Here is a 16,376-nt window from a genome sequence, read left to right as displayed (position 1 = left end):
TGAGGTGAAATAAAGTGGAATTGAGAATTTAGGAGAGCGGGGGTCATGGTTTGATGGCTCGGGGTTGGGGTGGGAATGTGGGACCCCCCCAGGACCCCATCCCGGGGGTCTCCAGGGTGAGGAGGGTGGAATTGGGATGAAATTCTCACATTTTGGTAATGCCGAGCCCCGTTTTCCCCGGGATAAACGCCAAAAATGGGCGGGGGGGGCTCCCTCCGGATGTGCCCAAAATTGGGCTGGCAGCGGTGGGATTCGAACCCACGCCCCCGCAGGGACTGGAGCCTTAATCCAGCGCCTTGGACCGCTCGGCCACGCTACCCCTGGAGAAACCCCGTATATCGGGGAAAACCCCCAATATCGAAGAAAACCCCAAAAGTCGGGCAAAACCCCCAAAATCGGGCAAAAAACCCCAAAATCGGGCAAAAACCCCCAAATCGGGCAAATCCCGCAAATTCATCAATCGAGGGAGGGGTGGCAGAGGGGAAGGGTCCCCCCGGTGCTGCTCGGCCCCCGCCGAACCCCGTGATTTGGGATGTTGTGAACAGGAATCAATTAACGGAATCAATTAACAGAATCAATTAACGGAATTACGGGAATCCGCCCCATTCCAGCGCCCCGGGGCGGGCGTCCCTGCCCATGGAGGGGGGGTCCCGTTCCCCTCAGACCCCTCGATGGATCCGAGGATTTAAATCCCCGCGGTTTTACCTCAAAACAGCCGGGAAAAGGAAAACCCGCGCTCCGGAGGGGTTTAAATCCCCGCGGTTTTACCTCAAAACAGCCGGGAAAAGGAAGCTAAACCGCTCCGGTTTTGCAGGGTTTATTACCGGGGGGGGATGTCGGGGTCACCCCAGGGGGACAGGGGACACCCCTTGTCCCGCTGTCCCCATTTCCAGTGTCCCCATGTCCCGGTGTCCCCATGTCCCAATGTCCCCATACCAGTGTCCCCATTCCCAGTGTCCCCATCCCCAGTGTCCCCATCCCCAGTGTCCCCATTTACAGTGCCCCCATGTCCCAGTGTCCCCATCCCAGTGCCCCCATTTCCAGTGTCCCCATGTCCCAGTGTCCGTCCTGCTCTGTCCCAGTGTCCCCGTGTCCCAATGTCCTCATGTCCCAGTGTCCCCATCTCAGTGTCCCCATCTCAGTGTCCCCGTGTCCCAGTGTCCCCATGTCCAGCTGGAGGTCGGGGTCCCCTCCAGCCCCCTGAGCTCTCTCTCCATTTCTGGGCAGAATTCCTCGAATTTCAGGGTCACTGCACGCGGGAGGGGGAGTCCAGCTCCCCCAGAACCAGAACCAGGACATGACCCAGAACCAGGACAAGATCCAGAACCAGAACCAGAGCCAGAACCAACACCAGGACCAGAGCCAGGACCAGAAACAGGACCAGCCACGATCTCCTGGGAGGGGGTCTCCATGGAGGTGTTTTTGAATCACTGAACAATGGAAATCTCCCCCAGCCCCAACGAGAACCATGGTCTGATGCTCTCCATGGAGGTGTTTTTGAATCACTGAACAATGGAAATCTCCCCCAGCCCCAACGAGAACCATGGTCTGATGCTCTCCATGGAGGTGTTTTTGAATCACTGAACAATGGAAATCTCCCCCAGCCCCAACGAGAACCATGGCCTGATGCTCTCCATGGAGGTGTTTTTGAATCACTGAACAATGGAAATCTCCCCCAGCCCCAACGAGAACCATGGCCTGATGCTCTCCATGGAGGTGTTTTCGGGCTCACTGGACGATGGAGATCTCCCCCAGCTCCACCCAGAACCAGGGCCTCACCTCCTCCCCTCCGAAGGCCGCCGTGGGGAAGGCGAAGAGCGGCCGGGCCGGGCTGGGCCCATCGCCGTCGAAGAAGGCCACGCGGCCGCCCTCGTAGTCCAGGGCCACGCGCAGGCGGCGCGGGCAGCGGCCGGGCAGCGGCGTGGGCGGCTCGGTCAGCGCCCGGCACAGGCCGCCCCAGCGCTGCAGGGCCCAGACCCCGCGCTCGGGGCCGAAGGCCGGGCCCTGGCGCGGCACCGAGGCCCGGCTGACGCCCGCGGCGCAGAAGGGACCCCCGGCCACGGCCACGGTCCAGGTGTGGCGGCCGCGGGTGAAGCCGGGCAGGCCGAGGGCGCACGGGGAGCACGAGAAGCGGTCGGGGCCTGGCTCGGGGTCGGGGCCGCCGTAGGCCCAGCGGGCGGAGAGCGAGTCCGGGGAGAGGACGAGGCGAGGGTGGGAGGTGAGGGGGTCCAGGGTGACCGGGGCTGGGGGGTTGAGGGGGAAATAATGGGGGGGAAATAATGGGGGGAAAGATGGGGGGAATGGTGGGGAAAATAAAGAGGGGAAGATGGGGGAAAAGAGGGCGGAAATGGGGGGGAAATAGGGAAAATGGAGGGGGGAAAAAGGAGGGAAAATAATGGGGGGGGGAAATAATGGGGGAGATATGGGGGGGAAAATGGGGGGAATGGTGGGGAAAATAAACAGGGGAAAATGGGGGAAAAGAGGGCGGAAATGGGGCAGGAATGGGGGGGAATAGGGAAAATGGAGGGGGGAAATAGGGGGGAAAATAATGGGGGGGGAATAATGGGGGGAAAATAATGGGGGGGATATGGGGGAAAAATGGGGGGAATGGTGGGGAAAATAAAGAGGGGAAGATGGGGGAAAAGAGGGCGGAAATGGGGGGGAAATAGGGAAAATGGAGGGGGGAAAAAGGAGGGAAAATAATGGGGGGAAAATAATGGGGGGGAAATAATGGGGGGGATACGGGGGAAAAATGGGGGAATGGTGGGGGAAAATAAACGGGGAAAATGGGGGAAAAGAGGGCGGAAATGGGGTAGAAATGGGGGGGGGAATAGGGAAAATGGAGGGGGGAAATAGGGGGGAAAATGAAGGGGAAAATGGGGGAAATGGGGGGAAAATAATGGGGGGGAAAATGAAGGGGAAAATAATGGGGAAATAATGGGGGGGAAATAGAGGGGGGGATAGGGGTAAATGGGGTGGAAATAATGGGGGAAATGGGGGGGAAATTTGAGGAGGAAATGGGGAAATATGGGGCAAAAATAGGGGGGAATTGGGGAGGGAATAGGAGAAAATGGGGGGAATGGGGGGAGAAATGGGGGAGATATAGGGGGAAATAGGGGGGACATGGGGAAAATATGGGGGGGAGATTTGGGGAAAAATTGGGGAGAAATGGGGGGAAATGGGGGAGAGAAATGGGGGAAAATGGGGAGGAAAAAAGGGGGGGAAATGGGGAAAGGGGGAGGAGGGAAAGGGGAAAAAAGAGGAGAAAAAAGGGAAAGGAGGGGAGAAAAAAGGGAGCAGAAATGACAGGAAAAGGAGAGGAAAATGGGGGGAAAAGAGGGGAAAAGGGGATAAAAAAGGTGAAAAGTGCCAATTTCTGCCCCTCTCCATGCGCCTTTCCCACAGGGACTCACCCACTTGCTCCTCGTCTTTCTCTAAAATGACAGAATTGGTAAAAAATCCTGGAATGGAGCAGAGGTGGGGAGGGAGGGAGGGGAGAACACTCACGGTGCTCCTCGAGGCACCACCCTGCAGGAAACCAGAAAAAATCAGAAATAATGGCAGTGAGGGGTGAGAAAACAGGGCGAAAAAGTGAAAAAAAAAAAAAAAGGTAAAATTAAAAAATTAAAATAATGGCACTGAGAGGTGATAAAACAGGATGGGGAAAGTAAAATGGAATAAAAAAATGAAATTAAAATGAAAAAAAAAAGAAAAAAAATTGATGTAAAATTAGTAATAATTAGTATAGTAATAGTAATAAATCGTAATATTAAACAGTAATGTTAATAGTAATAAATTAGTATAAAATTAGTAATAATTAGTATAATAATAATAATGAATAGTAATATTAACTAGTAATATTAACAGGAATTAATTAGTATAAAATGAGTAATAAATTAGTATAGAAATAGTAATAAATAGTAATATCAAATGGTAATGTTAATAGTAATGAATTAGCATTAAAAATAAAATGAAAAAATAGAAATAGAAATAAAATATAAAGGAAATAAAACAGAATAAACCAGAACCAAACCAGCCCCGGGCCTGGGCACTCACAGATCCTCATTCGGGATTCCTCTGAAAGGAGAAAATTAATTGGGATTAATGAAGAGATTAAGGATGAAAACAGTTGCTTGAAATTAATTTTAAAAATCAATTTTTGCAGCCGAGGAAACAGAAGAGTTCCCCCCCCCAGGACTCACCGAGCTCCGCGCTCAGCTCCGCTGGAAAAGGAGGAAAAATGAGAATTTCCATGATTGGGAGGAACCCCATTAACAGAATTCCCATTCCTCCAGAATTCCAATTTCTCCAGAACTCCATTGCCAGAATTCCCATTTCTCCCGAATTCCCATTTCTCCAGAATTCCATTTCCAGAATTCCCATTTCTCCCGAATTCCCATTTTTCCAGAATTCCCATTTCCAGAATTCCCATTTCTCCCGAATTCCCATTCCTCCAGAATTCCCATTTTTCCAGAATTCCCATTCCTCCCGAATTCCCATTTCTCCCGGATTCTCCTTTTTGGGCACTCACCGATCTGCCTGTCCCGTTGTTCTGGGGGAAATCGGGCAAAATCCAGGGTAACGTTATCGAAATGTTATCACAAAGCACAGATAAATGAAATGTTTGTCCGTATGTAAAATATCTACACATTTAACATTATATCCATAATCAAATTTTAGAATCAATAACGTCTTTGACTGGATAATACATTAAAATATAATAAAATACAATGTTTAACATATTTAAATGTATGATACATTTTAAAGGAGAATTATTTAAATACATAATATAGTAAACCAGTAGAATATGGAAAGTGCAGCAATATCTACATAAAATTTAGAAAATATGAAATATAATTATATGCAATATTTTATGTCTGTTATAAATCTATTATGTAATATATATGTTCTATGTATTACATATATAATATAGTTTTATATATGATTAACTAATTATATATAATTATTTTATTTATATTGATATTACATATTATATATTATATATTTCATATTACATACTATATATTACATATTACATATCATATATTATGTGTTATATATTATATATTATATATTATATATTATATATTATATATTATATATTATATATTATATATTATATATTATATATTATATATTATATATTATATTTAATTGTAATCCATTATAGTTACATATAATACTTAGTATATATAATATATACAATTAATCAACATAATATGTAGTATATTTCTACATTATATATAATATATCCAAACCTTGCATATATATATATATATAAATATATATATGCAAAATCTGTTATTTTTCTATTTTACTAAAATATATTAATATATATTTTAAAATATATATAAATAGAAAACATGCTAATTTCTAAACCAGAAAAAGAACAGATTTTATATTTATGAGCCACAAAACCACGACTGCTGGAACACAGCAATGACATTATTATTTATAATTGATATCGTTATAATTTACGTGATTAGTAATGAAGATTTATGTTGTTAACAATAGCTTAAATCTGCTCTGATCCTTTTCCCTCACCCAGCGCCTCCGAGAGCTCCGCTTTGAGGAGAAAAACCCAAAACTGCTCAGTTCCGAGGGCTCCGTGGCCAGAACGGGCCCAGAGCCCCAAATTCCTGGGGTCGGGGGGGGAAAGGGCTCACGCACCCGTCCGGGCGTCCCGGGCTCCTGAAATGGGGAAAAAAGGGAGAAAATCCCGATTATTCCGATTATAATGGGGGAAAAGGGAGAAAATCCCGATTATTCTGATTATAATGGGGAAAAAGGGAGAAAATCCCGATTATTCTGATTATAATGGGGGAAAAGGGAGAAAATCCCGATTATTCTGATTATAATGGGGAAAAAAGGAGAAAATCCTGATTATTCCGATTATAATGGGGAAAAGGACAAAATCCCGATTATTCTGATTATAATGGGGGAAAAGGGGGACAAAATCCCGATTATTCTGATTATAATGGGGAGAAAGGACAAAATCCCGATTATTCTGATTATAATGGGGGAAAAAGGGACAAAATCCCGATTATTCTGATTATAATGGGATAAAAAGGACAAAATCCCGATTATTCTGATTATAATGGGGAGAAAGGACAAAATCCCGATTATTCCGATTATAATGGGGGAAAAGGGAGAAAATCCCGATTATTCTGATTATAATGGGGAAAAAGGGAGAAAATCCCGATTATTCTGATTATAATGGGGGAAAAGGGAGAAAATCCCGATTATTCTGATTATAATGGGGAAAAAAGGAGAAAATCCTGATTATTCCGATTATAATGGGGAAAAGGACAAAATCCCGATTATTCTGATTATAATGGGGGAAAAGGGGGACAAAATCCCGATTATTCTGATTATAATGGGGAGAAAGGACAAAATCCCGATTATTCTGATTATAATGGGGGAAAAAGGGACAAAATCCCGATTATTCTGATTATAATGGGATAAAAAGGACAAAATCCCGATTATTCTGATTATAATGGGGAGAAAGGACAAAATCCCGATTATTCCGATTATAATGGGATAAAAAGGAGAAAATCCCGATTATTCTGATTATAATGGGGAGAAAGGACAAAATCCCGATTATTCTGATTATAATGGGATAAAAAGGACAAAATCCCGATTATTCTGATTATAATGGGATAAAAAGGACAAAATCCCGATTATTCTGATTATAATGGGGGAAAAAGGAGAAAATCCCGATTATTCCGATTATAATGGGGGAAAAAGGAGAAAATCCCGATTATTCTGATTATAATGGGGGAAAAGGAGAAAATCCCGATTATTCTGATTATAATGGGGGAAAAAGGGAGAAAATCCCGATTATTCCGATTATAATGGGGGAAAAAGGAGAAAATCCCGATTATTCCGATTTCCGCAGGAAAACCTTCCCCGTTCCGGGGAAATCGGGGCCAGAAGCCAAACCCCTCACGTTGCACACCCCGCTGATTTCCTTTGTTCCCGGGAAATGAGGGGATGATCCTCTGAGCCAAATCTCACATTTTTATCAGAAACCCCGAGCTTTGAGTGAAAACGGCGAATTTTTAAATCCCAGCCCCAAATTTTAGCTGAAAATCCCAATTTTTGAATCGAAATCCCAGATTTAAATCCTCCCCCACCCCGGAATTTGGGCAAATTTTGGAATTCTGGACTCACCCAGCGCCGCCCTGAGCTCCTCTGGAAACCAAAGGGAAATTTGGGGTTAATTTGGGGTTAATTTGGGGTTAATTTGGGGGAAATTTGGGGTAAATTTGGGGGATTTTTCCTTCAGCTCCACCCCAGAAATGGGAACTGAACCCACCAAGGTTTTTGTCGACTTCCCCTGGAAAGAGGGAAGGAAAAAACAAAGTTAGAATCATTTAAAATAATTTAAAACAATGCAAAATAATTTAAAAAAATTTAAAATTACCTGTGAGGTTTTATTATTATTATTATTATTATTATTATTATTATTATTATTATTATTATTATTATCATCATTATTATTATTATTATTATTATTATTATTATTAATTATGATAATTACAATTATGACTACGTTTAATTTAATTTTTAATTTTAATTTTAGACTATTATTATTATACTTTAATTTTAATTTTAATTTTTATTTTACTTTTGCTTTTTTAATTTTTATTTTTATTTTCATTATTATCATTAAGTTTGGTTTCTGGCCATGAAAAAAACCTCGGAAAATGCTCCAAAAAATGTGGGTTTTTTTTTTAATAGATTAAAAAGGAAAATTTTACAGTTCCTTACCAGCTTCTTCCTTTATTTTACCTGGAAAGACACAAAAATCGGGAATTTCCATGGGGTTGGGGATTTTTGGGGAATTTTCCTTCATTTATTGCACCCAATTCTGGGGGAAACGGCCCCAAAGATCAGCAGCAAAATGGGGGAAAAAAGGGAGAATTTGGGGCTGGGGAAGGAGGGAAGGGCTCACCCGGGGCTGCTGCTTCCTCCTCCTCCTCCTCCTCCTCCTCCTCCTCTTCCTCCTTCTCTTCCTCCTCTTCCTCTTTTTCCTCTTTTTCCTCTTTTTCCTCTTTTTCTCCTTCCTCTCCCTCTATTTCCTCCATTTCCTGTTTTTCCTCTTCTTCTTCTTCTTCCTCTTCTTCCTCTATTTCCTCTTCCTCTTCCTCCTCTTCCTCCTCTTCCTCCTCCTCTTCCTCCTCCTCCTCCTCCTCTTCCTCCTCCTCCTCCTCTTCCTCCTCTTCCTCCATTTCCTCAGGGGATTCATCTGAAAAGAGCCAAAATCCAGGGAATTTTGGGGGTTAGGAATTAAATTAAATTAAATTAAATTAAATTAAATTAAATTTTGTAAAATTCCATTAAATCCCATAAAATTCTGAAAAAACTCCCCGAGTTTTGGGAAATCCCATAAAATCCCGTAAAATAATTCCATAAAATCCCGCAAAATCCCGTAAAATCCCGTAAAATAATTCCACAAAATCCCGTAAAATCCTGTAAAATAATTCCATAAAATCCCACAAAATCCCGTAAAATCCTGTAAAATAATTCCACAAAATCCCGTAAAATCCTGATAAATGCTCCTGATAAATGCTCCTGATAAATGATCCTGTAAAATCCCATAAAGTTGAGGAAAATTCGGTGAAATTCCCCAATTTCAGAGCCCCCCCACGCACCAACGTCCCCGTCCTTCTGTGCCTCTGCAAAAAAACACAGGAGAAAAAGGTGAAATTCCCAAATTCCCCAAATTCCCAAATTCCCAAATCCCCAAATTTCCCAAATTCCCAAATTCCCAAATTCCCAAATTCCCCAAATTCCCCAAATTTCCCAAATTCCCAAATTCCCAAATTTCCCCAAATTCCCCCAAATTCCCCACATTTCCCTGCCCCGGCCCCGTTTTTTTCCCAACCTGAATTCTGGGAAAAGCCCAAAAATGCCCCAAATCCTTTTGGGAAGCAGAACAAAACCTCTCACCCAGCTCCTCCCTCAGCTCGCCTGAAAAAGAGGAAAATTCAATTTTCGATTATTCAGTTGTTCAATTCTTGTGAACTCAATTCATGATTCAATTCAATTCAATTCGATTCGATTCAATTCAATTCAATTCAATTCAATTCAATTCAATTCATGATTCAATTCAATTCAATTCAATTCAATTCGATTCGATTCAATTCGATTCAATTCAATTCAATTCAATTCAATTCAATTCAATTCAATTCAATTCAATTCAATTATTTTGGATTCCAGGTTTCCTTTCCCAAGGGAATTCATAAAAATTAAAATAAAAATAAAATAAAAATAAATTAGTGAAAACAAAAACAAAAGTAAAATTAATAAAAATAAAATTAATAAAAATAAAAATAAAAATACAATAAAAATAAATTATTAAAAACAAAAACAAAAAAATTAATAAAAATAAAAATAAGAATAAAAATAAAACTAAGAATAAAAGAAAAATAAATTATTAAACAAAATCCCAAAATTAAAATTAATAAAAATAAAATTAATAAATAAAAAAATTAAAAATAAAAAATAATAAAAATAAAAAAAAAAAAAAGAATAAAAATAAAACTAAGAATAAATGAAGAATAAATTATTAAAAACAAAACCAAAATTAAAATTAATAAAAATAAAATTAATACATAAAAATAATAAAAATAAAAATAAAAATAAAAATAAAAATAAGAATAAAAATAAAACTAAAAGAAAAATAAATTATCAAAAACAAAACCAAAAATAAAATTAATAAAAATAAAATTAATAAAAATAATAAGAAAATAAAAATAAAAATAAAAATAAAAATAAAAATAAAAATAAAAATAAAAATAAAAATAAAAATGATTTACAATCCCCTGAGCCGGGCAGATACTTTGTCCCTCTAAATTCCCATTTTTTAACCATAATTTAACGAATTTTGGGATTTTTGGGGCAGAATCCCGAGCCCGGGCGGCAGCGGCGACTCCGCGATGGCGAATTCCCAAATTCCCGGGGATTGGCCCCAAATGCAGCGGCACTCACGGATCACAGCGTCCTGATCTCCTGGAATAAAGGGAGCAAAAATGGGCTAAAACCCCGATTTCCTGAAATTCCTCTGAAAGTTCGATCAGAAATCAGTTACAGCCCCTCACTCCAAAACCTCCGAAAATCCGATCAGAAATCAGTTACAGCCCCTCAATCCAAAAATCCGATAATAAATCAGTTACAGCCCCTCACTCCAAAACCTCCGAAAATAAATCAGTTACAGCCCCTTCACTCCAAAAATCCGATAATAAATCAGTTACAGCCCCTCACTCCAAAACCTCCAAAAGTTCGATAATAAATCAGTTACAGCCCCTCACTCCAAAAACCTCCAAAAATCCGATAATAAATCAGTTACAGCCCCTCACTCCAAAACCTCCGAAAATCCGATCAGAAATCAGTTACAGCCCCTCAATCCAAAACCTCCAAAAATCCGATAATAAATCAGTTACAGCCCCTCACTCCAAAAATCCGATAATAAATCAGTTACAGCCCCTCACTCCAAAACCTCCGAAAATCCGATAATAAATCAGTTACAGCCCCTCAATCCAAAAATCCGATAATAAATCAGTTACAGCCCCTTCACTCCAAAACCTCCAAAAATCCGATCAGAAATCAGTTACAGCCCCTCACTCCAAAACCTCCAAAAATCCGATAATAAATCAGTTACAGCCCCTCAATCCAAAAATCCGATAATAAATCAGTTACAGCCCCTCACTCCAAAACCTCCATTTTCTTGTCTTAATTCAGGTTAATTTAATTTCAATTCAGGATAATTTAATTTCAATTCAGGATAATTTAATTGTTAAATTTAGGATAATTTAATTGTTAAATTTAGGATAATTTAATTTTAATTCAGGATATTTTGATTTTTGAATTCAGGATATTTCAATTTTTTAATTCAGGATATTTCGATTTTTGAGTTCAGGATATTTTCATTTTTGAATTCAGGATATTTCAATTTTTGAATTCAGGATAATTTCATTTTTAAATTCAGGATATTTTCATTTTTGAATTCAGGATATTTTCATTTTTGAATTCAGGATATTTTCATTTTGAATTCAGGATATTTTGATTTTTGAATTCAGGATATTTTGATTTTGAATTCCGGATATTTCAATTTTTGAATTCAGGATATTTTGATTTTTGAATTCAGGATATTTTAATTTTTGAATTCCGGATATTTTGATTTTAAATTCAGGATATTTTCATTTTGAATTCAGGTGAATTTTGTGTTTAGAACGGGGCAGTTTGGGGCCCAAACAGGGGCGTTAATTGTTCATTCCCAATTAATGAAATCAGACCAATCAGGCAATTCCCAACGGAACGGGGCAATTTTGGGGGGCGCTGATTGTCAGGTAATAACAGCTAATAATTAATAATAATAATTAATAATTAAATAATGAACCAGGCAATTCCCAACGGAACGGGGCAATTTTGGGGGTGTTAATTGTCAGGTAATAATAGCTAATAATTAATAATAATAATTAATAATTAAATAATGAACCAGGCAATTCCCAACGGAACGGGGCAATTTTGGGGGTGTTAATTGTCAGGTAATAATAGCTAATAATTAATAATAATAATTAATAATAATAATTAATAATTAAATAATGAATCAGGCAATTTTGGGCACAGGATTCCCCTTTTAGGAACTCACTCGCTGCCGATTCCTTCTCCTCTGCAAGAAAATGAAATTAGTGCCTCATTAGCAGCGTGAATTCATTAATTACCAGCACTCAGTATTATTTCCCATGAGCACAACATTATTTTCATTTTTCCCATTTTTCCCATTTTTCCTCCAAGGTTTCCCTCCCACCTCCAGGAATGTTTTGTATTTTCCCCCCATTTTCCCCCAAATTCCCTTTTAATTAAGATTTCTCTGCAATTAATTAATTAATTGGGACTCACCCAGCAGCTCCTTCAGGCGCCCTGGGGGGAGCAGAGGGAAATTAATTAAAGGATTAAAAATTAAAATATTAAAATATTAAAAAACCCCCGAATTTATTGATATAATTCAATATGTGGAGGGTTTTAGTCAGCGCTGGTTTAGAAATAAAATAAATCGGTTTTGTTGTTACAGAATAGAAATAAAAATAGAAATCATAGGTAATCTAAAATATAAATATAAAATATCAATAACCCAAATAATTGAAATGTAAGTATAAAGTATAAAAGTATCTGCACACATACATAAATATAAATATTTGTATAAATATAAATATAAATATTTGTATAAATATAAATATAAATATAAATATAAATATAAATATAAATATAAATATAAATATAAATGTAAATGTAGATATAAATATAAATATAAATATAAATATAAATATAAATATAAATATAAATATAAATATAAATATAAATATAAATGTGGGAAAAATAAAAATAACACATAGATATAAATTAGATTTCGATACAAACTTAAATTTAAAGATAAATATCCGACTTACTGATCTCAGCTTCGTTTTCCCCTAAAGAAATAAAAAGATTCAAATGAATAATAATTTTAAACCGCCTAAAATTCAATCTTTTTTTTTAAATCCTGAGGGAATTAGAATTAACTACTGGAAAATAAATTACCATAAATAATTAATTTTTTTAAATCTAGAAAATAATCAAAATAATTTTCCTTCTGCTTCCCTCATCCCTAAAAATCAAAAAAATCCTAAAAATCCAAAAAATCCTAAAAAAATCCTAAAAATCCAAAAAATCCTAAAAAAATCCTAAAAATAAAAAAAAAATCCAAAAAATCCAAAAAATCAAAAGAACCCAAAAAATCCAAAAAATCCAAAAAATCCAAAAAATCCCAAAATCCCAAAAAATCCCAAAAACCCAAACCCTCCAGGAGCTGCTCCTGAGTACTCACGGATCTGCGTGTCCCGGGCCTCTGGATTAAAACAACATTTGTAATTATTAATTCAAATTATCATTATTTGTAATTGTTAGTTTAAATTATCATTATTTATAATTATAATCATAGCTATATTTTAAATTATTCTTATATTACGGTTATAATTAATTACAATTATTCCCTAATAGTAGCAGTTGATATTTGTCATGCCCTGCATTATCTCAGGTTTTCACAACATTATTATTATTATTATTATTATTATTATTATTATTATTATTATTATTATTATTATTATTATTATTATTATTATTATTATTATTATTATTAAATATTTCGTGTTTATTTCAGATTTTGCCCCTCTGAACCAAACCAAAACCCGAATTTTGCCCCCCAAACCTCCCCGATTTTGGTGGAAAAGGCCCCAAAAAAGGAGAGAAATTCCTCACCCAGCTCGGCCTCGCGCTGCTCTGGGGGGAGAAAGGGGAAAAATGGGGAAAAATGGGGAAAAATGGGGAAAATGGGGAAAAATGGGGAAAAAATGGAATTTCAGGGTTGGGATCAAAGGGGAATTTTTGGGGAATTGGTGGAAATTGTTCCAGCCTGGAATGGGAAATTGGGGCACTTACGGAGCTTTTTACTGAGGAGCTCTGGAAACGGGAAAAGAGGAAATGGATGGGATGGAAAAGAACAGAAACAGAAATAATAGAAATAATAGAAATAAGAGAAATAAGAGAAATAATAGAAATAGAAATAGAAATAGAAATAGAAATAGAAATAGAAATAGAAATAGAACAGAAATAGAATAAAAATAGAAATAGAAATACAGGTAGAAATCAAAATAAGAGTAAAAAGAAATAAAAATAGAAATAAAATAAAATAAAAACGAAATTAAAAATTCAATCAAGCCCAAAGCAATGAACGAGCACTGGATAAATTCATGCTCCAAATAAAGAATTAAAAATAAATAAAACTCAAGCCACAAAAGCCCCAATGTTCCCCAATTCCCCCAGCAGGAGCAGCCCCAATCCCCCCAATGTTCCCCAATCCCCCCAATGTTCCCCAATGTTCCCCAATGTTCCCCAATGTTCCCCAATGTTCCCCAATGTTCCCCAATCCCCCCAATGTTCCCCAATGTCCCCAATGTTCCCCAATGTTCCCCAATGTTCCCCAATGTTCCCCAATCCCCCCAATGTTCCCCAATGTTCCCCAATGTCCCCCAATGTTCCCCAATCCCCCCAATGTTCCCCAATCCCCCCAATGTTCCCCAATGTTCCCCAATGTTCCCCAATGTTCCCCAATCCCCCCAATGTTCCCCAATGTTCCCCAATGTTCCCCAATGTTCCCCAATGTTCCCCAATCCCCCCAATCCCCCCAATGTTCCCCAATCCCCCCAATGTTCCCCAATGTCCCCAATGTTCCCCAATGTTCCCCAATGTTCCCCAATGTTCCCCAATCCCCCCAATGTTCCCCCAATGTTCCCCAATCCCCCCAATGTTCCCCAATGTTCCCCAATGTTCCCCAATGTTCCCCAATCTCCCCAATGTTCCCCAATGTTCCCCAATGTTCCCCAATCCCCCCAATGTTCCCCAATCCCCCCAATCCCCCCAATGTTCCCCAATCCCCCCAATGTTCCCCAATGTTCCCCAATCCCCCCAATGCCCCCAATCCCCCCAATGTTCCCCAATGTTCCCCAATCCCCCCAATCCCCCCAATGTTCCCCAATGTTCCCCAATGTCCCCCAATGTTCCCCAATCCCCCCAATGTTCCCCAATGTTCCCCAATCCCCCCAATGTTCCCCAATGTTCCCCAATCCCCCCAATCCCCCCAATGTTCCCCAATCCCCCCAATGTTCCCCAATCCCCCCAATCTCCCCAATGTTCCCCAATGTCCCCCAATCCCCCCAATCCCCCCAATGTTCCCCAATGTCCCCAATCCCCCCAATGTTCCCCAATGTTCCCCAATGTCCCCAATGTCCCCCAATCCCCCCAATCTCCCCAATGTCCCCCAATGTCCCCAATCCCCCCAAAGTTCCCACTGTCCCCATCCCCATCGTTCCCCTTGGGCTCCGCTCACCCACATCCGCCGTGAGCTCCCCTGCCAAGGGACAATTCCGGTTCGGCCCCGATTCCATTGCCGGAGCCGGGGCCGTTCGGGGCAGGAGGGCGGAACTCACCGATCTGCGTGTGCCGCTGCCCTGCCCGCCGCCGTGCGGTCGTTAATCACTCATTATTCATTATTCATTATTCATTCATTGTTCATTCATTATTCATTCTTCATTCATGAATGAACCAGGGTTCATTCACGGGGCGCGGGGGGCGGCACTCACCGAGCTCCACCGTGAAGATCCCTGGAACCCAAAGCGCCGCCAATTCCCCAGATCGGGGCCGATCCTTCATTTGCCATTTTCCCTTTTTTCCCCTTCTATTCCCATTTCTTCCCCTTTTATTCCCCTTTATTCCCATTTCTTCCCCTTCTATTCCCATTCCTTCCCCTTTTATTCCCCTTTATTCCCATTTCTTCCCCTTTTATTCCCATTTCTTCCCCTTTTATTCCCTTTTTTCCCCTTTTATTCCCCTTTATTCCCATTTCTTCCCCTTTTATTCCCTTTTTTCCCCTTTTATTCCCATTTCTTCCCCTTTTTTCCCTTTTCCCCCCCATTTTTCCCTTTTTTTCCCTTTTATTCCCATTTCTTCCCCTTTTATTCCCTTTTTTTCCCCTTTCCATCCCATTTCTTCCCCTTTTTTTCCCTTTTTCTCCCCTTTTATTCCCATTTCTTCCCCTTTTATTCCCATTTCTTCCCATTTTATTCCCTTTTATTCCCATTTCTTCCCCTTTTTTTCCCATTTCTCCCCCTTTTTTCCCTTTTTTTCCCTTTTTTCCCTTTTTTTTCTCCCAATTTTTCCCTTTTTTTTTCCATTTTTCCCCATTTTCCCCTTTTTTCCCTTTTTCCCCATTTCTTCCCCTTTTTCCTCCTTTTTTTTCCATTTTTCCATTTTTTCCCTTTTTCCCCTTTTCTTCCCCTTTTTTCCCCCATTTTTCCCTCTTTTTCCCCCATTTTTCCCCTTTTTTCCCTTTTTTATCCCCATTTTCCCCCCTTTTTTAACTTTTTCCCCATTTTTCCCTTTTTTCCCCATTTTTCCCCTTTTTTCCCTTTTTCCCCATTTCTTCCCCTTTTTTCCCTTTTTTCCCCCATTTTTCCCCCATTTTTCCCCTTTTTCCCCATTTCTTCCCCTTTTTTCCCTTTTTTCCCCCATTTTCCCCCCATTTTTCCCCTTTTTCCCCATTTCTTCCCCTTTTTCCCCTTTTTTTCCCATTTTTTTCCCCATTTTCCCCTTTTTCCCCTTTTTTTCCCCCTTTTTCCCCAAATTCAGGCTCAGCCCCCCCAGCCCTGAAATCCCGGGCAATTTTCCCCCCAAATTCTGCGAAATTTGGGATTCCCCCCCCCCCCCAAGTTCCGTGAAATTTGGATTTTTTTCCCCAAAATTCCATGAAATTCAGGGATTTTTTTTCCCCCAAATTT

At 39.9% G+C, this 16,376-nt stretch overlaps 1 protein-coding gene and 1 non-coding gene across 2 annotated transcripts; both read right to left on the bottom strand.

Moving 5' to 3' along the window:
• Nucleotides 1–237: 237 nt before the first annotated feature.
• On the bottom strand, nucleotides 238–319 carry TRNAL-AAG (transfer RNA leucine (anticodon AAG)). The gene has a single exon. It is a non-coding gene; the product is annotated as a tRNA-Leu (tRNA).
• Nucleotides 320–1,728: 1,409 nt separating this feature from the next.
• Nucleotides 1,729–14,996, bottom strand: LOC136570343 (E3 ubiquitin-protein ligase TRIM15-like). Its single transcript, XM_066570843.1, has 22 exons — nucleotides 14,930–14,996; nucleotides 13,483–13,503; nucleotides 13,303–13,323; nucleotides 12,872–12,892; nucleotides 12,456–12,476; nucleotides 11,908–11,928; nucleotides 11,657–11,677; nucleotides 9,997–10,017; nucleotides 8,956–8,976; nucleotides 8,658–8,681; nucleotides 7,958–8,251; nucleotides 7,774–7,794; nucleotides 7,319–7,339; nucleotides 7,174–7,194; nucleotides 5,671–5,691; nucleotides 5,545–5,565; nucleotides 4,532–4,552; nucleotides 4,203–4,223; nucleotides 4,057–4,077; nucleotides 3,508–3,528; nucleotides 3,414–3,434; nucleotides 1,729–2,243 (listed from the first exon to the last, which is right to left on the bottom strand). The coding sequence occupies exons 1-22, from the start codon at nucleotides 14,985–14,987 to the stop codon at nucleotides 1,729–1,731; spliced, it is 1,269 nt and encodes a 422-aa protein (XP_066426940.1). The 5' UTR covers nucleotides 14,988–14,996.
• Between the last annotated feature and the right edge of the window lie 1,380 nt (nucleotides 14,997–16,376).

Source organism: Molothrus aeneus, unplaced genomic scaffold, assembly GCF_037042795.1.
Source record: "Molothrus aeneus isolate 106 unplaced genomic scaffold, BPBGC_Maene_1.0 scaffold_30, whole genome shotgun sequence".
Classification (NCBI taxonomy): Eukaryota; Metazoa; Chordata; class Aves; order Passeriformes; family Icteridae; genus Molothrus; species Molothrus aeneus.
This window is presented reverse-complemented; position numbering and strand designations above follow the sequence as displayed.